The sequence below is a fragment of the Desmodus rotundus genome, chromosome 6 (genome assembly GCF_022682495.2).
Source record: "Desmodus rotundus isolate HL8 chromosome 6, HLdesRot8A.1, whole genome shotgun sequence".
Lineage (NCBI taxonomy): Eukaryota > Metazoa > Chordata > Mammalia > Chiroptera > Phyllostomidae > Desmodus > Desmodus rotundus.
The window spans coordinates 158,828,336-158,854,780 of NC_071392.1; the positions used below are offsets into that span (position 1 = coordinate 158,828,336).

General features: G+C 56.6%; 1 protein-coding gene across 1 annotated transcript in view; it reads left to right on the plus strand.

The window, feature by feature from the left end:
* GNA12 (G protein subunit alpha 12) overlaps positions 1-25,072 on the plus strand; it is a 56,394-nt gene extending 31,322 nt beyond the window's left edge. The window contains exons 3-4 of the mRNA XM_024576822.3: positions 20,586-20,636; positions 22,377-25,072. Coding sequence (XP_024432590.2) covers positions 20,586-20,636; positions 22,377-22,946 — 621 coding nt within the window. The 3' untranslated portion in view covers positions 22,947-25,072. The remainder of the gene's footprint in view (positions 1-20,585; positions 20,637-22,376) is intronic.
* The last annotated feature ends 1,373 nt before the right edge of the window (positions 25,073-26,445 follow it).

Below are 26,445 nucleotides of genomic sequence, written 5' to 3' on the forward strand. Positions count from 1 at the left end.
AGCTCAGAACACACTGGTCTGGGATGACAGGGTGGGTCTCTGTGCAGGCCTGTCCCAGGGTCCCACTGCCCGGCTGCTCCCTCAGGCCCAGTGCTCAGAGTACAGCCCAGCTAGCGGTGGGGAGGGGTAGGGAAGAGTCCCCCTTTTCCTGTTAGGGCGAATTCCTGCGAGCACCGCCCAGCAGTCCTGGGGAAGCTCATCAGGGGGAACAGGGTCCCAGGGCCTCACCCACGGGAGGCTCAGCTGGTGCCGCGTCACAGAGAAGTCACCAGCAGCCACTGCCCCAGTCCCTGTGGGACCTTCTGCCTGTGCTGGGGCAGGGGTGGAGGTGGGGGTGGGGCCTTAGGGTGGAGGCCCTGGGAGAGCAAGGTGGGTTTTGTAGGGGCTTGTAACTCTCCTTTGTTGAGTAGGGAGACACAGGAGCATGTGATTGACCTTCAGTGACCTAGTACTACCTGTGGCTCCCCAGACTCCGCACCACCGCGCTCTTGGTACTGTGCCTTTCATCTATGGAGCCTTTCTCTCAGCAGATACTGCTGGGGCAGGCACCGTGTGTCAGGCCCTTCCAAATCCTGGGGAACAGCAAACAAACAGAAGACACATCTGTGCCCCCGCGGAGCGGGAGACAGACAGCACATGAGCGGGCAGGGAGGGGTGTGCATATGTGTACATGAGTGTGTGCACGCGTGTGTTCGTGTCTGCCTGTGCGTGCGAGAGGAATATAAAGCGGGGGGCTGGGAGAGGGCCTGTGGACAGAGGGGAGCCTGGCGGGGGCGGCAGAGGGTTTTGGAGCAGATTCTTGTCTCCCCCACATTTCTTCCCCCTTCTCCTGTGGCGTCAAGGTGAGAGTGTGGCCCCAGAGACAGGCGTCTGAAGCGACATAAAGCAGTTTAGGTTTATGCCTTTACAAGTTGCTCTCGACATCCTTTGCTTCTGTTTTTCTGTTGGGAACAAGTTTCTCTTAATTTGTAACACCTTTTAAAAACAAAAAACCTTTCATCTTGAAACAATTGCAGATTCACAGGGAATTGCAACAACAGTGCAGGGAGGTCCTCATGCCCTTCGCCGATCCTCCCCCAATGGTGACGTCTCACAGGGCTGCAGGAGCACGCGCAGACCCATGGCATCAGTGTTGGAGCCGTGTGCGCGTGCGGTTCTGTCTCCTCGCCACCTGTGCACTTGCGTGTGTCCAGACGCAGGAGTGTCCCCACCACCTGTTGGAGCCACCCCGCCACCAGCCCTCACCCTGCCAGCCACTGATTTTTCCCTCCATCTCTAAAATGCTATCATTTGTGGAGTATGTGAGGTGTTGAGGTTGACGTTGGTCACTCATCCCAATCCCTTGAGACCCGTCCAGATTCGTGTGCACACCAGTGGTGTGTGTGTGTGTTTCTGAGTAACAGTTCATGGTGTGCTGGTGCCACAGCTTCTCACCTAAATGCGTTGGAGCTGAGTGTATATACCCGTGCATGTGTACGCACATATAGGAAGAGGGCATCGGTTTTACTTGTAGGACAGTTCAGAAACGCCAGAAATCAATGAATAACGTCTGGGTAAAATGAGGTTCTATTTCAGACACTAGAAGATCAGAGATTACTCTCTTAGTTTGGGTTTGGACTGTGTGTGCGCGAGTTTTTAACCTTTCAAACTAAATTGACTTCCCCGTGTGACACCCAGGGGAAAGTCAGCCTTCCTTGAGCCCACTGTGAAAGTGGGAGGGACCTGAGAAGCCTTCTGACCAGCCCCCCCTTTGATAACGAGACCCACACGACAGACAAAGCCATCGTCCTGGCCGAGGTTAGAACAGAAAAACTCACTGGGCTGGTTTGGCTCCCAGCCTGGCCCGGGGTGGCCCACTCAGCTGCCCTGGGTGGCTCTTGCCTGAGGACGCAGCAGCAGGAAGCAGAGGTGTCTGCTGTCCTTGGGTCTCGCACTGGTGAGAAGCTTACGTGCTGGGGCTCCTGGTCTCGGCCTTTCCCCGGGGCTTCATTAGTCACAGCAGCATCACGCACTGAGAGACCTCAGACACCTGCTCCTGCAGGGGAGGCTAGTGTGACACTTACAGCAAAGGTCCTCGAGGGAAACGCTGCTGTAAAACTTGCTGTCGGGGCTTCGGAAGGCCGAGACCTGACGGCCTGGGGTGGAAACAGTATACTTTATAGTAGAATTGATAACGGGAGGTTTTACATGATAACAAGGCCAGAAATGCTAAAGGAAAAGAATAATGGGTTTGACTGAGTAAACAGTTTTAGCTTTTGTCTGGCAAAAGTCAGCATAAAAAAAATGAAAAAGGCAAATGACAAATTAGGGGGAAAATCCGCAACCTTTAACAAAGGCGTTTTTAACGTGTCCAGAGGTAACGCTGTTGCAGCTGCCAGATAGTGCTTCCGGGTCTGCGAGGGAAGGACTCCTCTGGGCTGAAAGCCGCACGGGGAGGAGCCGAGACCACTGCCCACCTGCTGATGTCGGAAGAGCAAAGCAGAGCAGTGATGAGGCAGCTCTCTGTCACTTAGGTCGGTAGCGATTGTGGAGATTAATGTCCTGCTCTGGCTGCAGTCCTGGGACCAGGAGCCCTCACACGTGGTGGCAGGAAGGTATAGTGACAGAGTCTCTCAATTGTAAGAGGGCCAGCTTCTAGTGACCGTCGACTCATTGCCCAGAGACTTAGGCAGAAAATAGCGTTCAGTGCCAGATAAAACGCCGACAACTCCTTGAAGAAAGCGTGGAAGGCCTCGCAGGGTTGTGAAGAGCCCCTGGCCCAGACGGGCAGAGCCCTTCGAGCTCGGCTTTTCTGAGACAGTCGGTGGGCTGAACCACGAACCTCAACTACAGTTCTTGGCAGCCTCTTCGGGGTCTGAAAAACAGTCGAGATTTCAGATGACAAAAGTAAACCCCCAGCAGCAGGGGCAGAAAGCAGTGCCACCTGTGAGCTGGCTCCCCTGGGGACGTGTGGCCAAGGACCCAGTGCTGAGAATCCAGCTCACAGTGACCCCAGCAGGTCGTGTGCCTCAGGGCCTGGTTGAAGCATACGGAAACCCTCTGGAAAAGACACTTGGATCCTAACCCTTGGAGATTCCCCACAAACGATGTTTCTAAGGACAAGCATCGCAGAGATGGCCAAAGGCACAAGGAAACCAGGCCCAGTGCCCAGGATCAGAAGGAACAACAAACAGCAGAAACAAGGCCACAGTTTTCAGATGTTGGATTTACAGACACAGGTTTTTCTTAATCTGTTTAAAGAAATAAAAATTAGAAAATATCCTCAGGAAAAACTGGAAACTATTTAAAACAACATAATATATTTTAAAAGAACAAACTAGAACTTCTACAATTAAAAAATACCCAAACCAAAATTTAAAGCTCAGTGGATACATTAGGCAGTAGTTTGAACACAATTAAAGAGAGCATGAATGGACTAGAAAAACCACCGGAAGGAAGTATTAAGACTGTAGAACACAGAGACAAGCAGGGAAGAGATGAGAGGCAGGGAGGGGCGGTGGACAGAGTGAGAAATGTAACCTACGTTTAAGCAGGAGTTTCAGAAAAACGGCCGGGGCAGAGGCCGTATTTGAAGAGATAATGGCAGATTAAATGTAACCAGCCACATTAATAAGAAAGAACCTCTAACTAGACGTGTAATGAAACCACAGAAAACCAAAGACAGGAAAGACCTAAAAGCAGCTGCCGAAAAAGGTAGAGACGAACTTTGTAGTAACATTTCGGCAGCTTTCTTCCTGAAGCTGCAGCAGAAGCCAGAAGGAGCGGATGCTTGGAGGTAGCGTCCGTGCAAGAGGACCTGAAGCTCCATAAAGCTGAGGGCCGTAGAGACGTTTTCGCACAGAGAGAGCTGGGCATTAGCAACTCCTCATTCAGCAAGAGGAAAGTGCTTCCAGATGGAGGGTTCAAAACAGAAAAATGAAGGCTACTTTATCACTTTTTGCTTTTGGTGCCAAATCTAAGAATTCCTTGCCACACTCATGGTCTGGAACATTTACCCCTGTGCTTTCTCCTTGTACTTGGATGGTTCTCTTACAGTCAGGTTGGTCCATCCTGAGTTAATTTTGGGGTGCAGAGTGAGGTTGGGGTCCAGCTTCCTTCTTCTGCGTGTGGACACGCAGCTGCCCCAGCACCATTTGTGGGCCGTCTGTTCTTCCCCATTGAGTGGTCTTGGCACTCCTGATGAAAATCAATTGGTTGTGCATGTTTGGGTTTATTCCTGGACTCTCTGTTCCACTTAATTGGTCTATATATCTACCCGTATGCCTGGAACACACTATTCTGATTACTGTAGCTTTGTAGTAAGTTTTGAAAGCAGGAAGTGTGAGTCCTGCCGCTCACACTCTATTTCCGTTTCCCGCAGTGTGGCTTTGACTTGCTTTCCCCTGAGGACTAATGACGTCAGGCTACTTTTGAAGGAGAATAAAGTGGGAGGGACTCCTCCCCACTGAGGTCGGCAGACTGGCCTGCAGGCTAACAGTCACGTGGCCGGTGGGTTTGAACCCCTAGCCGAGAACGGTTTTCTCGTTTTTAAAGGCTTAGAAAAAAGAAGAATATGCAATAAAGATGACTGTATCTGGGCCACAAAGCCTAAAATATTTACCATCTGGACCTTTACAGACAGTTTGCTAACCCCTTGTCTAATAAATCAGATATTAGGATTTATTTTTTTCTAAAACTTTAGTACAGTGGAAGTATTGGTGCAGACTTAGGTAAGTAAATCGGTAGAACCACATAGAACATTGAAATTGGACTCCCACACGCACACATCCCATTTCAAATGGATTAGACTTAAAAGTAAAAAGCACATAGAAAACCTTCATACTCTTGGTGTGGAGAAAGAATGTCTTAAGTCATTACAAGTACAAACGCAAAGGAGAAGATTGATACTTGACTACCATCAAACTAAGAACTTTTTGTACGAAGACACCAGCGGCTGTGTGAGTAGAGAGTGTGTTCACCACCTATAGCCACAAAAGAAATGTGTCCAGAATAAAGAACTTCCTTCCACAAACACACCAGGAGTGGGCAGTTCGATGGAAAATGGGTTGTGGGCTTGAGCAGCTGTCCCTAGGAGGAGGATGCTCACCAGACTCGCTGAAATTAAAACACTCGGCAATTCCAAGAATTGGCCAGGATGTAGAGTAACAGGAAGTCCCATCCACCCTGGTGTGGTGGGGATGTGACTTGGCACAGCCACGTAGCAAACCAGATTGGTGCTGTTCACTGAAGTTGAAGAGGTGTGTGCCCCGGGGCTCAGTAGTCCACCCCCAGCTCTGCACCAAGCACGCACGTAAATGTTCTCGGCAGCAGACTCACCAATGGAAACAGCCCGAGGGAACGATCCAACAATAAAGCCGGGAAAGAAACTGCTTTTATTCCTGAGCGCTGCAGTGAAAGGGGCGAAGACAGCGCCCCTCAGCAAAGACGCTGACATGGCACCGAAGGCAGGCACACGGGCACAGCCGGCAAGGTTCACACGGCGCACGCGAGCTGCACACTTACCTGAAAATCCAGCCACGTTCCTGAGGAGTACGGGCCCGAGTGAGCAGTCCACAGGGGACGGACAGAAACGTGACCACCAGAGTCAGGGCAGTGGTTTGCTCCAGGAGGCAGAGAGCCTGCTGGTCAGGGCCCATTTCTCGACCTCGGAGGTCGCTGTTTCATGGGTTCGACTTACTGTTACCTTTTATGCACTGTTCTACAGTATGCCATAAATCACAATAAGAAGAATTTGAAAGGGACAATTAACTAGATGAATAGGCAAATGCTATTTGTAAAGAATGGCGATTGTATTGTTTGTAAAAGCAAAAACAAAAAGGAAATCATCTGAATGCTCCACCCCAGGAGGCACTGGGTAGTTGGTCTCCTGACCGCGGGCCGGGCTGCGCGCCAGCTGTCGGCAGAGCCGGGAGCGCTGCATCAGGTGGAGCAGGTCCAGGGGCACAGCGTGTGCAGGAGGCCCCGGTTCTGTGTGGAAATGTGGAAAGAAAGAAGTGTGTGCACGCGGATGCATAGACCAGTAAAACCCGGAGTAACCCTGCCCACCACACGGCCGCAGTGGCTCTGTCATTTCTGTTGCATTGTTTGTGATTGCAAAAACCTGTTTTTTAAAAATCGCATTTACTTTTCATTTGGGATTTTTATTCGCGGGTGGGCATATGCACCTCCCATGACCACAGCAGTTGTGCAGTCCTTGAGGCCCCGGCTGACGGGGGCAGTGACACCCATCTGGGGGCATGCCACATGCAGGGGTGGGTCTGGGTGGAACCTGAGCCAGCGGGGCGTAGAGGGACCGCAGTCTGGCTGTGGGTGCTGCCGTGTGTGTTTTGCATCATTCCGGGGCATTTTATAGCAAATTCTGCAGTGCTCGTTTCTGGGCTTGTGTGTCCCAAGCAGTACAACGGGGCCGGCCTGGACGTCTCGCAGACAGGCTTCAAGCCACACGTGACCGTCCTTGGAGCTCTGGCTCCACGCCTCGTTTTGCTTCAGCGGAGGAGGCTGGTGACGCCTGCAGTCACCGTGCTTCTGAAATGCCCCCGGCTCCCCGGCCCCCCACTCAGCTGTGCTCCTGATGTGCGTGTTGAGTGTTGGTGTCTAATCCGGGCCCTGCTATCAACTTGCTGGGCACTGGCCACCTTTTCGTTCTCTCCTTTATAATTCTCACATTTCAAATATTTATCCTTTCGCTCTCTTACAGGCTCCCTTTGTCCACCCAGGTGGAGTCCGGGGGACATGCTCCCCTCCTCCCTTTGCTGGCGTCCCGGCAGTGGTAGAAGGGTGGGAGTACGCTCAGGCCAGGAAAGACTGGCCCTGGCCGGCCCTGCCCAAGCAGCATCTAGGGTAGGGGTGGGGCAGCTGTGAGAGGGAGGGTGGTCGTGGGTGGGCTTCAGGGAGCCCCAGGGGGAGGCCAGGTTTATCCTCCTCTGCTGCTAGCCTTAGCCACTGCCTCAGAGCCCTCATCCCCTTACCAGCAAAGACGGGGTCCTCCTACCTGTCTCCCAGGTGTGCTGTCCAGCGGGCAGGGTCTATGCCCTGAGGCCAAGGAAAGGCACAGAGCCGTTGCCAAGGTAACAAACTGTTAAAGCAGCCCGCCGGCCATTGGTGTGACTCACGTTCAGTGAATTTTCTGCGTTTTAGCCCTAGAATTTTTGTTCACACCCTTTTGTATATTAAAAAGAGATTAGCACGATGGACCAAAACACACAGTCCAGTTACATCCTGTCTACCAGAGACTCTTCAAACCCCCAGACTCAGATGGGTTGAAAGAGAATTCTACCAAATATTTAAAAAGAACTTAGAGCCACACTTCTCACACTTTTCCAGAAAACTTAGGAGGGAACATTCCTAACTCATTCCACGAGGCCTGCACGACCCTAATACCAAAACCAGACAAAGACTGTAGGAAAAGAACACTATAGACCCATCTCCCTCATAAACAACAGTGTAGACGTTCTCGATGAAACACTGGCAAGAAAATTCAGCACCGAAAACATGACCCACCCCGATCAGATGCAGTTTACGTCTGAACGTGAGAAAGTCAGTACCGCGTAGCAGGATGACAGACCGGACACGCACGGCCGATTCTGCGCAGGAAAGACGCTTGACAAAACGTAACACCCTTCCCTGATAGAACGAGTGTACAAACTGGGAAAGGAAGGTGGCTTCCGCTATGTAATAACAGCCATTTCTGAAAAGCCCACAGCTGACATGCTCCTGAACAGCGGGAGCCCCGAGACTCGCTCCAAGACCCGGACAAGATGTGTCTGCCCATTTTCGCCCGTTCTGTTCAACGTGGTGACCAGAGGTTCAAACCAGAGTGATCAAGCAGGAGAAAAAAGTGATAACAAAAAGACATCCAAATTGGAAAAGAAATAAAATTATCTCTGTTCGCCCGAAAGATTCTGCAGAGTCCTGGTAGAGCTAGTTACGGAGTCCAGCGAAGTGGGAGGCTACGCAGCCGACAAGCAAAAGTCAGCTGCATTTTCGCACACTGATGGTGAGCGCTCTGAAGAGGAGATTGTGCAAACAGTTCCACTTACAGTAGCATCAACGAAGCAAAATACTCGGTGTTACCGACCGTGTTCCCTAAGCTGTGCTTCCCACTCCCGTGTCGCACATGACTCTTCCGTGGCCCTTTGCGTGTATAAAGAAAACACTCAAAGCCCCCCACAGTGAGGATAAGATACTTAGGAGTTAACTTAGGCAAGGAGGGGAAGACTTGTGAGTGAGAACTGGAAACCAGTGCCGCAGAGGGCACAGTCAACAAGGTGGAAAGGCGGCCTGCAGGAGGGGAGGAAGCGCTGGCAGATGGTGCTGCACCACGCAGGTCGCCCTGCGAGAAAATAGAGGATGCGAATAGAAATTTCTGCAACTGTGTGAAAAGACGCTCCGCCTCAGTACTAATCGGAAAAGTGTAGATCAGATCCACAATGAGACACCCCCTCACACCCACCGGGATGGCTGCTCTCAAAACAACAAGGCAGCACGCGCTGCTGAGGGTGGGGAGCAGTTGGGGCCCTTGGGCGCCGTCAGCGGCTCATAGGTTGGCCAGCCGCCCTGGAGAACGATAGCGCGGCTCCAGAAACTTAGCCCCGGAACCACCGCGCGCTCCAGCAACTCCTCTTCAGCCTACATGCAGAAGAATTGAAAGCAGGGTCTCAACGAGACAGTCGTACATCTACGTCCGCAGCAGCCGGGAGGCAGAAGCCCTCCAGCTGTCCCTCGACGGGTGCACGGCGAGCACAGTGGTGCGTCCACACGCCGGAATGTGACTCAGCTCCGGAGGAAGGAAACTTGACACCCGCTGTAGCGTGCGCGGGCTGGGAGACGCTTGGTGAGAGGCCAGTCTCTGAAGGACACGTGCTGTGTGGCACCTCTCGCAAGAGGACAGCGAAGCGGGCTCCTGGAGACAGCACGCAGAGCAGGGGCGGTGAGAGGCCAGGGAGGAGCGGGGAGCGTTGAGGAGACACGGAGTTTCAGATTCCCACGGGGGCAGGATTCTGGAGCTCCGGTTCACAGGAGTGGCAATATACATAACAAAACTTAAAGATGATTAAGATGGCAAATTGTATGTGACGTGTTTTCGCCACAATTCGAAGAAAAGTAGGTGTGGGGGGGGTTCTGTGCAGCGGAGCACACAAGACAGGCCGTCGGGCGTGGAAACAGGCCCAGAACTCCACCTCGTGTGCTGATTTTCTTCGCCTCCCGTTGAATGTCTGGGTCACGAAATTCAGAAAGGAGCTGTCCGGTTTAGAGAGTACTCGCTGTCCCCTGCCCACTCGCTCACGTAACAAAATCTTCTAGGATTAGCTTCCGCCATCAGCAGAATTGGTGTGACCTGTCCCTTACGTTTTGACAAAATTGATACACGTGTCGAGGGTTCCGTTCACCAAGAGGACTGGGCCAGAGGTGGCCTCCAGGCTCGGGCAGCTGCTGTGGGAGACAGGGAGGACTGTCACCTGCTGTACCAGTCCCCACCGTGGCCCAGCGGCCGGGGCCAGGGGCTTGGTGCCCCGCCAGTCCTCAGAGAAACGGGAAACTTGGACGCACGCAGAAGGCCCCCCCCCCCCCCCCCCCCCCCGCCCAGAGGGCCGGCCTTGGCCCGGTTATGCTGGCCGGCGGGCACTGCACTCACATGCTTTGGTTGCCCCCTCCCCCAAGTAAGAATATGAGAAAGTCGCCAATTTTTTTAATTTGTTTAAGTTAGGGTTTTAGCAAAATATGTGAGCGAGAGGAAATTCTTTAGCATTACATCAAACTAAAGTGTGATGTGGGTCCCCAAACCATGGCGGAGGAGATCCAGAGGATTTCCTGTACGCTAGAGAGAAAGCAAACCCTGCCGTCCCAGCGCCCACAGAGAGGGGCCTGGACCTTGGGGTTGGTTCCCAGCCTCCGGCCACCAGGGACACCGCCGCTCCGAACAGGCCTGGGCCGCCGCTCCGTCCATCACGGGAAAGCACCGTGTGAACAGCTCTGAAGAGCGCCGACGCCCTGCGCTCCTGGGGTGACTGTGAACCAGCACGTTTTGCTTTTCCCCTTCTTTCGTGTCAGCCTCACAGCAGAGTCAGGGTCTCTGCATGACGGCGGGTGGGGTGGCCGTGTTAGTAGAGTGAGGCAGGAGCTGCTCTCCCCAGGTGAGCTCGGGGTGGGGGGGTGGCAAAGTCAGCGGCAGTGAACCCGAGGACCTGGCTTCCGGGGCCCCTGCCCCCTGCCCCGCATTATCGCTCATTTCAGCCTCAGCTGCGGCCGAGCACCAGGAGCGGCGGGTACTTTGGTTTGGAGCTTTTTTTAAGAAAATAAATCTATGCTTCTCGTTGAATTTTCTCTCTTAAAAAGGAACTTCATCTACTAGTCTTCGCGCAGAATGTGATAAAATATTGTCTTCCCTGAGCTTTAAGAAGAAAGATGTCATGAAATAACCCTACAATTCACTCTTTTGTTTACTGAGCTTAAAACACATTTTTGGAAATCAAGCAAAATTCTCCGTTTGAGAAGGTGGAAAACACGCTGCTTTGAGAAGCAGTTTACTGACACCTTTCAAATGTCCCCTTTGTCCGAGAGGTTCCCGCTGCCCGGCTGTGGGTGGCTTACGTTTCCTTTGGCTCTGCTCCTGGACAAACCCCCGTGTTGTTCTAAGGAGGAACCCCCAAAGCAGCCTGCTTTGGGGGTGGGTGTCCTCAAGGGCGTTCCAAGGGGAGCCTTTCCGGCGGTGGCACTTTGCTCCCAGGATCCAAGTTCTGGGTTCCCTTGGGCTGGCACCAGGGCTCCAGGGAAGAAAGCTGACAGGACCTGTCTTTCACACCCTGTGTCCACCGCAGAGAAAAGAGACAGGGGGCCCTGGGGACCCCAGTTACTGACTGAGGTCCGGTCTCCAGGCTGTGGCAAATGAAAGTGGTTTCCCGAGACGCCCCCCTTCTGCCTCTTACAGACTCTGACGAAAGATCACTTCACTCAGCCCAATTTGCTTGGTACAGTAGCCTTGCTGAAGGCAGAGGGCTGGCATGTGTGTTGCCCAGGCTGAGAAGAGCATGGTCCTCAGTGCCAGGCAAACTCTACCGCAGAGGCGGCGGCAACACAGGCAGAGGGGGCGCTGTGCTTGGAGCCTTCCTCACGGTGCTCGTGTCCCCGTGGCGGCTCTGTGGGTCGGGTGAGATTGCCCTCTTTGTTTTGCACTAGCTGTAGCTCACAGGGCCTTTGAGAGCCGAAAAACGAGTTAGGGGCCAGCCCATGAGAGCTTCCTCCCACCCAGCAGGGCTGCCCAGGGGCCCTCTGGAGCTGGGGAGCTCCCTCCGCCGAGGCACTCACTCAGACAGCTGGCAAGGCTGCAGGGGAAGCCCTGTGCGGCCGCCCTCCTGGCACTGGGCTTTGCTCTGCCAGAGGCATCAAAGGGACTGTGCTGAGTGCGGCTGGCACCCACGCCACCCTCAGGTGGTCCCGGCTCCTGGCCCCTTGGCTCCCATGCCGTGGGGACCTTAGTCTCTCCTGCAAGCCATCCTTGGCGCATGCCCACCCCAGCAGCGGGTGTCTCCTTGTTGGCAGGATGCTTCAGAGCCGATTATGGACGAAGACGGGAAAGAGCCTCCCGAGGCCGCCTGGCGTGCTGTCCCCCGCAGAGGACAAGGTCAGGGTGTTTGTGGAGGGTGGGGCTGAGGCTGGGAGCACAAGAGCCCTTTATGAGCAGCGGCTGGGCACCCCTGCCGTGGCCCCCGCCCCCCTCTTCCCCCAGCCAGCCGCAGTGCTGCCGGCTTCCCAGAGCAGCTTGCCTCCTCTTGCTTCAGAGAGCCATGCTGCGGGTGACTCAGATTCTGGCAGAGCGACGGCGGCTCTGAGCTCTCTTCTGTTCCTTTTGTTCAGGGAGGTGGGGGAGGACTGGCCGGGTGAGTGTCCAGCGAGTAGCGCTCTGGCCCTGGCTCTGGCCCGCCTCCGCCAGCCAGGGCAGCTGTGGGCTTCAAAGCTCTGCCAGGCCACGGGGTTTGTGCTCTGCGTGGCAGCCAGGTCATGTCTGGCTGGGATTGCTGTCCTTGTTCCACTCGTGGGCATGTGGTCTTTGGTGGTCGGTTCCACTAGTGGACTCAGCCCTGCCCGTGGGGTGGGTGGGTACAAGCATGGCCTGTGGAGTTGATCAGCGTTTTCGACCTCAGGCAACCTAACTTCTAAGCTTTGGTGTCTTCACCTAGGACAGTGGGGACTGTGGACTGTGACCTGATTAAATGCAGTGATACACGTCAGGTAACACACTGCCTGCCACAGCAGTCGCTGCGGAGCAGGGTTACCTGGCTGAGCGCGTGGTCTGTGCTGAGCCAGCCACGGGCCCTCAGTGGTCTCTCAGACACCAGGGTCCTGCTGGCCACTTATCAGCCGACACTGTGCAGGGCCTGCCCGGCTACACCTGGACACGAAGCCCAGGCAGGTCCCCGGCCTCAGAGGCAGAGCTGGCTGGGGTTCAGAAACAGCGTCCATGGCAGGCTCCCCTTGCACGGGTTTCTGCCCAGCTTGCAGGGTCCACCGGTGGCAGGAGGCGGAGGGTGGGGCTGGTGCTGTGGGCTGACTGTGTGGTATTGGTGAGGTGGCTGCGTGAGGGTCAGGCCCCGAGGTTGCCACTACTCTGCGTTCTGGCACTCGTGGGCATGACAGACGGGCCCCCGAGCAGTGACTGAGCACTGGATTCTGAGTGACCATCTGGAGGGCCTGCTGATGCTGGCCCCTCCCAGGAGGACAAGGGCAGTCTTTTCAGTGGCTGTCCACACGCTGACAGCAGCCCACCCAGGGAACCGTGCCTCAGGGCAGCTTTTCCGCAGGTTCAGGCTCTGAAGGAGGCCCAGTGGCTGCCAAAGTGTGCATGAAGTGGGATGGTGCGTGCGTGCAGGGCGAGGAGGCTGGCTGGGGAGCGTGGGCCTGTGCCGTGGGGTCTGTTTCTGTCCTTAGGAGCTACGGAGGCGAGCTGGTGATGGCTCGGGGGTGGCAGTCCCATTGGTGTCAGGGCGCTCTCTCAGCTCCGTCCTCAGGGCCTCACGGTCTGCCCTCTCGTCAGCGTCCTGGTGTCTCAGCCAGAGGACGTTCTGAGCGGGGTCACTGTGGGCTTCGTGGGAGGGGAAACAGGCACAGAGAGCAGCCTGTCTGCAGGGAGCCCACCAACCGGGGCTCGGACCGCCCCTGAACCTGTGTGCAGAAGCTTCCTGCACCGTGCGCGCAGCTCGGGTAGGGCTGCCCTGGCCACGTCTCGGCGGCAGAGGAAGGGGGTTGGGTTCGGGAGGCCTGTCTGTGTTTGTCACTCCGTTTGAATTTTACTGTCCTGGGTCCAAAACAACGGTCTATCCCAGGACGAGTCGTGGATCGTGTGGACTGAGTGGCCAGGCCAGCCTCGTCAGAACGGGAAAGGACAGAAGGGTCTGTAGGGAGGAAGGGGTCCTGCAGAAGAGTGACCCCCAAAACAACTTGTGAGGAGGGACCCTGTCCCTCCGGGGGCTGACAGCTTCTCACTGTGTCCCTGCCAGCAAGAGTCTGGTGGGTCGCTGGGGCAGCCCCAGGGGCAGAGGCCTGAGGATGTCCCTGGAGGGAGGATCAGGAATGGTGGCAGCTAAACTTAGCTCCCGGATAAGCTGCCTGTGCGAGGAAGTGAACAGGGATTGGGAGCTGGGGGTTGGGAAGACTTAAAGGGACAGTGACAGGTTTTAGAGGACTGTCTTGCTGGTCCTTGTGTGTGTGCCTGCCGGGACCTTCAGAGCCGGTGACACGGCGTCCTCGGGACGTGCCGTCGTGTCACAGGCGTGTCTTTGGGACACAAAGGACAAACAAGGTCCACGTGCACCCTGCGGTGTCTGCGAGGCCACGGGGGCGTGGTGAAGTGCGCCTCCCTGGCAGCTGGCTGTTGCTCGGGCTGAGGCGGTGTGTGCACGAAAGGGGTGGCCGTGTGGACCCACCAAGGGCGGCACTCCTTGGAAGTCGGCCTGGGAAAGCCACAGCTGATGGCCTTTTTGTCACCCCTCAACATCCCCCATCCTGCCCCAGGCCGAGTCTCGGGTCACAGGAAGGAGCAGCCCCAGGCAAGCACACCCAGACCTGGCTGCTCAGGGTCACGCCTCGCTCTCAGGCCTCCCCATCAGCTCTAGTTCCTCAGCCTCAAAGCACCGGACGGTTTTCTGTTGTTTCATACCTTTGAGATCCAGTGTTTCTGCCACTGTTGCGTGTCCATGGTCACGTGGTAAAGCAGCCTGGTGGTGGGAGGGGCTGGAGGAGAGTGGTGGAAAGGTGGAGAGATGGCGCTTTCCCTTTGAAGGTTGGCCGAGTCGACATGGGAACAGCACTGGGGTGGTGCCGGGCGCACAGCAGTGACTTCGTGTCGAGGAGGAGGGTGCAGAGGTGGCACTCCAACCTGGAGAGTTGCCGTGTGAGCCGCATGGCACTGCTTCCTTGCCCTCCACCCACCCACCGCCTGCCCCGCCGGCGTTCTGTTGTCGCGCTGCCAGCCGCGTGTCTGCCCACCAACCTCAGGGGCAGCGCGGTGGTTTCTGGCCTCAGCTCTGAAGATTGTGCTGCCGGAGTTCTCTGGGGCGGCGGCCTCACACTGACAGTGTCACTTGTGCGAGCTCGTCTCGTCTTGTTCTCTCGTGTTAGTGGCTAACGTGTTATGTGCTGATAGCTGGGGAGGTGGTGTCTGAGCGGGGGGAGGTTTTTTGTTTTACTGCAACAACTTAAGAGAATACAGGGTCTTCCCTGCAGAGCCCGAAGAAGCCAGCATCTGGCTCCCCTCCCCCATTCTGAGTTAGCCCAGGACTGCGGCCCTAGCGAGTGAATTTTCAGTCCTCAGCGTGGCTTCGGGTGCTCCTGTCGGGCGTTAAATCAGGCAGCTCTGTTTGGGGGGAGGTGAAGGGGACCACCCTCACTACTGCCACTCTGGTGTGGGGACAGGCGTTTCCTGATGGGCCGGGACCGCACTCTCCGTCAGCAGAGCAAGCACAGGAAGCAGTGCCGAGTCAGCTTTGAGAGAGTGCACGTCCACCACCCGGTGGCCTGCAGCGCCCACCAAGCACAAGGCTGCTGGAGCTCAGGGTGCCCATGTGAAGCTGAAGTTTTATGGTTTGTGGGGTTTTGCCTTAAAAATGTGTTAGTTCTGCTGCGTAACAGGTGATCACAGTGTAGGTGGGTAAACAGATGCACTGCCCACGGTGGGCACTGGTCAGGAGTCCCGGCCCCCCGCAGAGCCTCGGCCTGCCTCAGGGTCTCCCCAGGCTGAGGTCCAGGGGTCCGTGGGCTCACCTGTCCTCGTAGAACTCACTTCCCTGCACTGTTTGACTGGGACCCCTTTTATTTTGCTGGTTGCTGGCCAGGACCCCCGCCACTCCCTGTGGCCTTAGTCGCAGGCCTGCAGGAGGGCACCGCTCTGAAAGGGTCCGGGTGCCTGGGGGAGTGAGGGTGGGGGGGAGGCTGGTCCCGTCCTGGCCTTGGCCCATCCCACCCGGGCAGGCAGTTTATGGAGGTCACCCATCACTAAGGTCAGCCCGCACAGAAGTCGGTTCCCACCCCAAGGTCACCGGGATTTCCACCTGTGTTTGTTCCTAAGTCTATAGTTCCACTTTTACACACGGTCTAAGACCTTTTCTGAGCTAATTTTCGTGCATGGTGATCGGACCTTTGTGCTTGCTTTTTCCCAGACAGATCACCGTTTATTGAAAAGGCGTTCCTCTCCGCCTTGAGTTACAACTTTTGCCAAAATCAGTCTGCCACCTCCATGTGGCTCTCTTCCTGGACTCTCATTTCTGTCTGGTTACCCATATGCCTCCTCTTCTTTTTTTTCTTTTTTTTAAGATTTTATTTATTTTTAGAGGCGGGGAGGGAAAGAGACAGAGAGGGAGAGAAACATCACTGTGCGGTTGCCTCTTGCACGGCGCCCACTATGGAGGGACCCAGCCCCCACACCGAGACACATGCCATGACTGGGAATCGAACCTACAACCCTTAGGTTAGAAGACCGGTGCTCAGTCCACTGAGCCACACCGGTCAGGGCCCATATGCCTCTTCTTTCACCAGCACCAAATTCTCTCTGATGCTTACTGTATAGCAAGTCTTGAAATCAGGCATTGTACAAATATTTTTCTTTTATAACATTGTTTAAGTTATTCCGTCATTTTTTTAAATATGTTTTAAAAAGGAGCTTGTCAGTTCTTACCAAAACTGTGCCTGCCAGGATTCTAACTGGGGTTTTACTGAATCTGTTGGTCAGTTTGGGGAGAATTGACATCTTAGCAACACTGAATCTTTCAAAATTCATAAATACGACATGTCTTCACTTGTAAAAAGTTCTGTTTCAACTAGTGCAAGAAGGCAAGAAATACAAGAAGGAAGTGGAAGCACACAAGTCAGAAAAGACCCTACTGCCAGAAGACAGAAGCTACCAGGGGCTAGTAAGCCAGCGCAGCGAGGTCACAGGGTTACGCAAGACCAGCACGCAAGCAGTCGGTTTCGTTTGTGCGTGCTGGCGACGAGCGCAGAGAAGTCTGAGACGCAAAACCACTCGCAGTTGCGCCCCAGAGCGGGGAACGCTTTGGTCTCCATTTAGCAAACCGTGCTTGGGTCTGCGTGATAGAAACGACAAGACACTCGTTAAAGAAGTCACGGGGGTCTGAGCACACGCGGAGACACACCATGTCCCTGGGTTAGGGGCCGGCCCCCACGCTGCGATGCGGGCGTCATGCAGTTCCTGTTACAATCCCAGCAAGACCCTTTGTGAGTGTCATTATTCTAAAATTCACTGGAATTTCACTAGACCTGCCACCGCCATTCTGAAAACGAGGATAAAGGGGGCGGGCTCACCGCCGACTTACCATTGAGCTTCAGCCCTCAAGACGGTGGCGGCAGCAGAGATACACACGGGTGGGTGGGACCGGCCCTGGAGAGCAGCCCTGCACCTGGCCGCTCATCCCAGAGAAATGAAAACTGTGTCCGCACAAAACATGTGCGCCATGGCTCCCGAGTGCTAGAAAGGGCAGGTCTACACGGACGAAGCAGAGCGGTGGCTGTGAGCTGTGGAGATGGCCGTACGGGGTGAGGGGTGGGCGAGGAGGGAAGGGTGTGACTGCGAAGGGGCGGCTGGGAGAGACCTTGGCAGCGGTTGTCTCTGCCCTCTCTCCCTTGCGAGGGGTGGGGGTTACACAAACCTACAGGCCCGAGGAAGCGCTCAGAGCTGCGTGCACCCGTGCCGGCTCTGATGCTGGCTGTCATCGCACCCGATGAGCCCCCGAGGGGAGTGGGGAGACAGGTGCAAGAAAAGATGTTTCCCCTCGCTGTTTTGTGTTTCTCGGAGCTCAGAGGAGCAGGCTTTTCCAGATGGTCTGTCCGGTTGCTCCCTTCCAGTGTATAGAGCGCACGGGGTCTGGTACGTGCACCTCGTGTCCTGTGGACGTGCCGGCCTCACTCCCCGGCCCTGCCATGGGCTTCCCTACAGACCCCCCCGGGTTTCACGTGCCACCCACGGTGTGACCCTTATGCCCTTTGTTTGCTTGCCCGCGCACGGGTTTGCCTCTGCATGCTGCTAGGCCCTCCTTCAGTGCGGACTGGAAGCGGTTAAAGTGGGTGTCTCGCCTTGGACCCAGGCTTCCGGTGACGACACTCGGTACTCCATCACTGTTGATGAGCAAGTGCCTTTGATACAGCCGGCGACAGTTTTCAACCGTGAACGGATGCTGACTTTCATCCAACGTTTTTTCTGCATCTGTTAAAAACCATTTTGTTAAAATGGTTTCCGTCTTCTGTTCTGTTGATATATTACCCTTCTTGGATACCGCTGGGTAACTTGCGTGGAGAAGCACAGTCCCGTCCTCACACAGAGCTCTCCTGGGACCAGGTGTGCGGGGCTCAGTCCTCGGCTTCTCCAGGCCACAGCTGGGGGCCCTGCAGGTTGTCTTGATCTGACCCCGTCTGCTGGAGACGCCCCCGGCTAGGGGCTCAGTCCCACAAGACTGCTCCCCCCACTGCCACACACTCACTGCAGGTGCCAAGTGCAAGTCCAGGCAGCTACCTGTGCTCCTTGGTTTCCGGCATTTGCATTTGATTCTTGGAGCGTCCACCTCTGCTTACATCACCCATCTGTCCTTGCATGGTAGCCACTTTCCCATTCGAGTCCTTAGCATAGTAATCATAATTCTTTTAGAGTTCCGATCTGTCGTTCCCCAACCTCTGCCCTGTCCGAGTCCGGTGCCGATGCTCGCTTGGTCTCCTCACACTGGTTTTTGCCCTTTGGCGTGACTTGTGATTTTCTGCTGAAGGCTGGACATGACATGTCAGTTGCTGGCTGCGGCCACGTCTTTCATTCCTGACAAGCTGTAGTTCTCCGGGTGCGCCTGGCCTGTTGGGGGCGGGGGGGGGGGGGGGCAGGCACAGTTGCCCGGTAACATCGGTCCTCTGATGGATCTGAGGGGAGCTGCTGATTTTCAGTCGGCTCAGCTCTCTCTCTGACGTGAGGACGAGAGCCGCAGGTCGGACCAGGCAAGGGCGATTCCCTCTTGGCCTGTGGGCTACCTGGAAGTGCGCTGTCCAGCATCCTGAGTGTGATTCCGCCGTATTTGTTACGTTTGGGACTGTGGAGCTTCTTGAAATCTGTAAATGTACGTCTTTTAACCAAATTTGCAAAGTTCTCTGCTTTTTATAAAACCGCGTTCTTTCGGTCTGAGTCTCCCTGTTGTCTGCCATTGCTTTCCAGTTAAGGTGTCCGGGTGACTTTGCGAAGTCACGGCACAGATGGCCCGGTTGTTGTCTTCACTCACTGAGCTTTCTTTCCCGCAGGGGATTGGATCGGTTCTGTCACTCTGAGTTCAGAGTTCACTGGCTCGTTCCCGTGCCGTCTGCAGTCTGGTATGGAGTCCTTCCTCTCGGCTTCTCATTGTAGCTACTCTGCACACTAGTTCTGACATTTCCCTGCGGCTCTCCTTGTGTTTTCTGTTTCTCTGCTAGGATGCTTTGTCTCTGTTCGGTGTAAGCAGGTTACTGCCCGATTGAGCTCCATTATACGGCCTCTTTGAAGTCTTTGTCTAGTAATTCCACATCCAGGCCGTTCGGATTGGGGCCTGACTCTGCTTCCCTCTCTGGTCAGAGCCGCTTTCCTGGCTCTCCGCGCAGCGAGTCCTTTGGATGGTACCCTGGACGGCATGAACGTCATTTTATTCTCCGACTAATGTTGGCGTTTTCTCTTTGGTGAGCAGTTAACGTGGTGAGACTGAGGGCCAGTGCTGCCGTGCTGGGGTGGGTGTGACAGCCCCAAGGGCACCCACGCGGGGAACTCGAGGGGTTCTCCCACAGCCCCGATGCGCGCGAGGCAGCAGGAGGTGAGGGAGCGGGGTGCCCCAGCAGGGGGGTGTCAGGTCACCATGCAGTTGCTCCCCCACCGGCTGTTTCCTGTCTCCCTTGGGGGAGGCCGGATGTGCAGACAAAGCGAGAACCCAGGAGCTCTGGTGGGGATGAGACTGGGCACGGGGCAGGGGGCCTTCTTTCTTCCTGAAGCTGTGGGTGCCTTCCCTCGCGGTGCTCACCTCTGCGGCAGACGGCGCTGCGCAGCATCCCGGCGCCGTGGGGGACGCCATTTGCTTGTCGTGCTCTGTGCTCTGGGGGGGAATGTGTGTGGCTGTCCCTTAAGTCATCCAGAAGGCCTTTGCTCAGAAACGGGGAGGCTGCTGCTTCACCAGGGGAAGCGTGCTCCTTGCTCTGCTCCGCTGCCCCGTTTGGGACACGGGGGGAGGGCAAGTCGGGAGCTGGTGCCCCTTCTCCATCGCCTGCCTCCTCTTTCAAGAAGGTGCAAGCCAGAGCTGCCTGTGGGGGCCTGGGCCTGCAGTGCCCCGGACCCTCATCGCCAGTGGCTCCCTGTCCGGGGCAGGCCACATGACGTCCCGGAGAGCCGTGCCCCGGGGGGTGGGGACACAGTGAGTGTTCACTGGCCACCTGCCCGGTGGCTCTGCAGGAGCCAGCCTTGGAACGCCCTGTGGGCGCCCCTTCTACCCCGCGGCTGCCGCTGCACTTGGTGCCTCCGCACTTCCTGAAACAGGGCTGAGTGTCGACACTGTGCTCCAGCCAGGGGCAACCCGTGGGCGTTGGGCCCAGAGTGTGTAGGGGACGGAGAAAGACGCATCACTCCACCACGGAGGTCCCAACCGGAGGAAGCTGGTCCGTCCTACAGACTCATGGAGGGAGAGGGGGCGAGTTCCGGGACACCGGAGCCCCTGTGGAGGGTGGCTCTCCCCTTCCTTACCCATCTCTGTACCTGAGACAGCCTGTGGAGTGTGGTGGGATGTCTGTATCTGTGTCAGAGCAGAGCCGTCACGAGCGCGGCCTGTGGTCCCCGCCCTGGAGCAGGCTGGCTCCGTCCTCGGGGGGACGTCAGCCCAGCCACAGGCCCGGCGCTCCCCACGCCGCTGCAGTGAAGCAGGGCACTCTGAAAACCAGCCTGAGCTTGAATCGTGGGGTCGCAGCTAGAGAAACTACATTCTTTAACTTTAAAAAGTGTGTTATTTTTTAATATCTCTGTACAGTCTTAGTTCTTCTGTTCGCCAGATCAGGGCTCTGCCACGGGCTGAGTCGTGGGTGTTTTCTCTTCCCGGCAGGGGGAGTCAGTGAAGTACTTCCTGGACAACCTGGACCGGATCGGCCAGCTGGTGAGTACCACCCCATCCTGGGCTCCGCGATCGGGCTGGAAAGCGCCCGTGAGCACGCCGAAGCAGCTCCAGCGGTTCGGGCTTTGCTCTGCACAGGGGCCGTGTTTGGTGCACCAGGCGACCTGAAGAGTGACGGCCTCACTTCGTGCTGGGGCGGGGCGGCGGGAAGTGCAAGCTCGGGAGCAAGGGTCTCCTGGAGCCTGTGGGGGAGGCTCTCATGTTCTTGGTCACAGACCTTCAGTCGCTGCTAATTAGCACGTGGAGTGACGTTTCTGTGGAGTCCCTTCACCCGGTCCCCACCCAGGGGCCGGATGTTATAACCGTCTGTCTGTGTGGAAAATTCAGACACGGACAGATACGGAGAACACACTGACACCCCCGGTCCGACGGTTACCGCTGTGGCCCGACTCGTCCCATCTGCCCCACCCCCACCCCCAGGGGCAAGTCCGTCCTCCTGTGATTTCATCAATAACACAGGCTCTGGGACAGAAAACGCCCGCTCTTTTATTACAAAATCATAAGCTTGTAATTCTGTAACATAACAGTATCACACTCCAGCACACCATAGGACATTTTAAGTGAAATGTTCAAATTAAAACTATATACGAGCCCTGGCTGGTGTGGCCCAGTGGAATGAGCACTGGCCTGTGAACTGAAGAGTTGCTGGTTCAGTTCCCAGAGCACATGCCTGGGTCAGAGGCCAGGTCCCCAGTAGGGGGCGCACGGGAGGCAATCACAGGTTGATGTTTCTCTCCCTTCCTCTCTCTCTGAAAGTAAGTACATTTAAAAAGAATTTTTTAACTAAATTATTACACCCGTATTATTACCCTACCCACCACACTGGAGCAGGCGCTACTCCTGGTTGAGTGTGGTGCGTAGGGTAGCAATGTGGGTTTAGAGCCTGTCTCTGAACGGTGAGACTCCAAAAGCCCAACCCACAATACCCTATTGCTCCTAAGAAGTGGCAGCAATTCCTTAGTACCAGCACTCCCCAGCCGGTTTGGGGACTTCCCAGGTGTCTCGGTGACACTTTCTCGCGGATGCTGCTTTACCCCAGCAGTTTGAACCAAGTCCCAGGTGGCGGCTGGCCCATGCCACTTACGTGGCTTTTAGTCTGGGGGTTTCTCTCTCCCGTCTGTCTTTTCCTTTCACTTGTTAAAGTAACCGGGCTCTCCCCTGTCGGGCTTCCTCGTCCGTCCCACAGTGTGGTTGCAGCTTTCTCCGGCTCCTGTCTGCCCTGCGAAGTGGGGCTGGTCCTGGGGCGCTATCACCTTGTGCGGTTTGGGGAGACTGCGGCCCGAGCGCAGCGTGCGGTGGTCGCGGGGGTCAGGCTTGGCGGGCCCGGCGGGCCCACAGGTAACATTAAATCTCCTGACGGCCTAAACTAAACTACCTCAAGGTAGGGTTTTGGAGTGGATTTGCTCGAGAAGTTAGGGGATTAGAAGGTAGCTGTGGGGCAGAAGCAAAGAAAGATGGCTAGTTTCCTGTGGAGAAGACAGTGCGTGAGGTTTCCCATCGAGACCCATCGGTGAGATGCCGAAAGCGTCCTCCGGCCTTCGTTTTGAAGTGAGCTCCTCTGCCCCTTTGCTTTCGGCCCCGAGGTGCATCTAACTTGCTAAAGCAGCGTGGCTTTTCGTGTTTGGTTTGACTTCTCGCAGAACCGGTTTGAGTCTCTCCTCCCGCCTCCTCTTCCCGTCCTCTCTCAATGGCCCCCTAAACTTCCCCTGCCGTGTCTTACAGAACTACACCCCTAGCAAGCAAGACATCCTGCTGGCGCGGAAAGCCACCAAGGGCATCGTGGAGCACGACTTCGTCATTAAGAAAATCCCCTTCAAGATGGTGGACGTGGGCGGCCAGCGGTCCCAGCGCCAGAAGTGGTTCCAGTGCTTCGACGGCATCACCTCCATCCTGTTCATGGTGTCCTCCAGCGAGTACGACCAGGTGCTCATGGAGGACCGGCGCACCAACCGGCTGGTGGAGTCCATGAACATCTTCGAGACCATCGCCAACAACAAGCTCTTCTTCAACGTGTCCATCATCCTCTTCCTCAACAAGACGGACCTGCTGGTGGAGAAGGTGAAGGGCGTGAGCATCAGGAAGCACTTCCCCGACTTCCAGGGCGACCCACACCGGCTGGAGGACGTGCAGCGCTTCCTGGTGCAGAGCTTCGACCGCCGGCGCAGGAGCCGCAGCAAGCCGCTCTTCCACCACTTCACCACGGCCATCGACACGGAGAACATCCGCTTCGTGTTCCACGCGGTGAAGGACACGATCCTGCAGGAGAACCTGAAGGACATCATGCTGCAGTGAGGCCGCCCGGCCGGGGGGCGGGGCCGCGACGAGCTACTGAGTCCTGGGGGTGCACACTACTGAGACTCCGCACGCCACTCTGGGGCGGCCAGACTGGCGCGCAGCACGCTCTCCCTTGCAGAAGCGTCGCTCCCGCCGGACGCAGCGTCACCGAGCATGTGCGCACTCTCTCTGACGACAAAACACTGACCAGCCGGCCTTGCAGACGGCTCTCTCCCTAACTTGCAGGTCTAACCCCAAAGCTCTGCTGCCGTAGCTAGTAGGAGGCCGTGTGCACACTGATGCTGCTCACGCAGTCCCGCGCCTGCCCCGCCCCCGCCCACCGGGGGTCTCGGGCGCCGCCTCCCAAAGTGAGCAAGTTGCCTTCTAAAGCTCCCGTGCCTGTTTCCTGGGAGCCCCTGGCGCAGGCCCTTAGGTGACGTTCAGGGCCCGCCTCAGAGGGTGGGGCGGGGCTCCACAGGTGTGATCTTGCCTTACTGCCCCAGCGTGCGCTGTCCCTCCTGCCTATCACCTTGCCCAGGTCTGTGGACGGGACCTGTCCCTCTCCCCCTGGGCGCACTGCGGTGCTTGTTACTCTGGATCCGCCCTGCCCTCCCCCAGCCACTGGCACAGACAAACCAACTGGCCTCGCAGACAACTTTCCCATCTCAGGAGTCCCCTCCCAGTGATCCCTGCCGTCGGCTGCCGGGGCTCAGCACGGCGCTCCCGCCCTCTCGGCCCCACAGCTGCAGAGTCACCAGCACAGCCTGTGTTCACGCACCTGCTGGGGCACTGCTGCCACAGCCCTGCAGGAAGCCCCGCAGCACCCCGAGTTTCTGCAGACTGCCCCTGTCTCAGCCCTCCTTACCATCCCGGCTCTGGCCCGGGGATCCTGCCGCTTTAGCGCCCATGCAGCACAGGCCCCTGTTGGCCGAGGCTCTCCTAGAGAGCAGGAGCTGCAGGCAGGGGCGGGGCTGCTCAGTGGCACCCAGTTCGCCACCCACTTTCCTGCCTGCGCCACTCCGTGTACAAGGACACTGCATTCCACGGTCCCCGCTGGGAGCTGCTCTGCTGCAGAGCCTGTCTCGGCGCCTGGGACTTCCCTCGGCATTGAAAGAAAAGGGAAAGCCCTTCCTCTGTGGCTGCCCCAGGATGTCGCTGTGGTTGCCTCACACCTCCTGGGGCCCTTGTCCTGAGGCCACACTGCTCCCCTCCTGTATCCCCTGGCACCTCTCTTGGCTCCGAGTCAGCAGGCCAGATACGCTAGAATCTCGAGGCAAGCCCAACCCAGAAGAGGGGGGGCAGCCTCCTCTGAGGCACCCTTGTTTTCCCCGTGTGCTTGATGAGGAGACAACATGAGACCCTTCCTCTCTGGCGCTCGGGGCTGAGTGGCGGCGTTTGGGGAGTTTCAGCTGCTTTGGATTTCTTGGCCAGAAAGAAGTTGCTTGTTTTGTGCTCCTTCCTGTGGCTCCTCACAAGCTGAGAGGCCACCCCCGGAATCAGGGCCGACCGCGTGGCTCCGAGGGAGGAGCCCCGGGCCGCCAGGGAAGGTGGCTCTGAGGTCACGTTGGCTTTTGGTGACAGTGGGGGCGGCCCCATCTGTCCCTGTGCTGTGTCTCGTCGGGTGTGTGAGGGTTCTGGCCATTCCTCACCAACCTGGAAGTGTGGACTGGGGCGGGGGCTGCTGACCCCCTGGTCCGCGCACCTGCTGGCAGCCCTGTCGAGTGCCTCTGCCTTTAACCAGCCTGCCACGTCTGCTCATTCGCTTTTACGTGCGTACAAGGGACCATGACTGTGTTGGGCTGCCTGGAACGCAGGATGGTGCGGCCCAAAGGCCCCTTCGCTGAGCCTGGGCGTCCGGGTCCCAGGCCTGGGAGGAAGGTGTCGGTGGCGCTGGCTCTAAGTTCTGGGACTCGTCACAGCCGGAGAAGAGGGCTGTCTGCAAGGCTGAACTAAACCGTTCACACCTTTCCTACACGCAGACTGTAGTCGTTTTTGTCTCTCAGACCTTCAGCTTTGTAACTTTTTATCCTAATTTCACTGTTACCCTTGACTATTGTATTTTTTATTGAGATATTGGAGAAGCAGGAGATAGCTGTGCCTCATCTATTATTGCAAAAATGTAACAATAAACTTCCTCAAAACAAGACGCTGCTCTCTGAGTCGTACCGTCTGCAGTAAGGACACGGGGGGCCTTTTGCTGAGATGTTTTTAGCTGTCCTGTTTGTGGAGAAGTTGTTTTGAAGATGTCGAGTTACAGCTCTGTGACTTAAGGGATCTCTGGCATTCTGGTCCCGGTGAATTGTTTCATTTCTCAGATAAGAAAAGAGTGAGTTGTGTTATCGTCACCCCAAGATCAGACGCTAACCTGGAAACGGGGTCCGTAGTTGTGAGGGACCAACGCGGGGGCCCCAGGACAGACACTCCCGGACGTGGGATGTGAGGGGAAGCCCCCCCCCGAGCAGAGTGTCCGCAGGACAGCAGGTGGCTGGCACGCGGCGCCCAGGTCAGCACTGCTGTGGGGAAATGGTCTGTGATTTCACCCCCTTCGGTCTCTGGATGTTTATTAAAATGGACCCTTCGTTTCTCTGTGCTTAACAGAAAACACCACTCAGCATTCGAAGCCAACAGGAAGTTACGTATCAGACCCCAGAACTTAGAGCGAGTAACGCCGACCCTAACTTTACTTGAGGGCTCGCTATTTGATGATCACCGTTTGTGCCTCCACATGCTAACGTGCCCGGCACACGGGCCGCCATCGCAGAGACCGTTCTGAACGGGGGCCTCTGAGCACGGCTTCCGAACAGGCAGTAGCCGCAGCGGCCACTGCTGGGGGACGTGTCGGGAGGCCAGAGGGAGGCCGGGGAAGGGTGGGTGGCGTTGTGTTGTCGTGAGCCCCAGGGTTACCATCGCAGCCGCAAAGGGCAGACACATCACATGCGGCACGAACAGCGGGCCTCCCCAGTGGCCGGTGTGGTTTGTATGCTCAGGAAGCTTCTGGAAACTGTGTGTTTCACTCAATGGCATCTCTTGGGTGGGGCGCTGTGGTGTACGTTCACCTATGGGGCTTAACCGGACCGCTGGTAGGAAGGCAGAGACCCCCAGCGAAGACCGCCGATGCACACACTGTGCCCCTCACTGTCCCGGCGGCCAGGTGGGGTCTTCAGGTTCCAATTCCTCCATCTGTCAAGTTGGACAAAACTGATGGTCAGCTCTGGCACCGCAGTCAGGTCTCCAGAGGGGCTTGGCACCTTTGGACCCGAGCTCTGGGACCCCCCCCAGGACCCCTAACCTGCTGGGCCGGTGGGATTCTGTGTTTGGTGTGGCAAGAGCCCTGTTTCCCCACCTCACAGCCACCGACGCCCCCTTCTGACCAGCAACCTGCCTCACGAGGAACTGGTGAGTTTGCTTCTGCGACTTACGCGAAGTGGGGGCGTCCTCCCTCCACCTGCCGCATGGGTCAGGGCGCCACTCTCCCCGGCAGGGGCACCAGATGTGCTCGTGTACCCTCTGAAGTGGC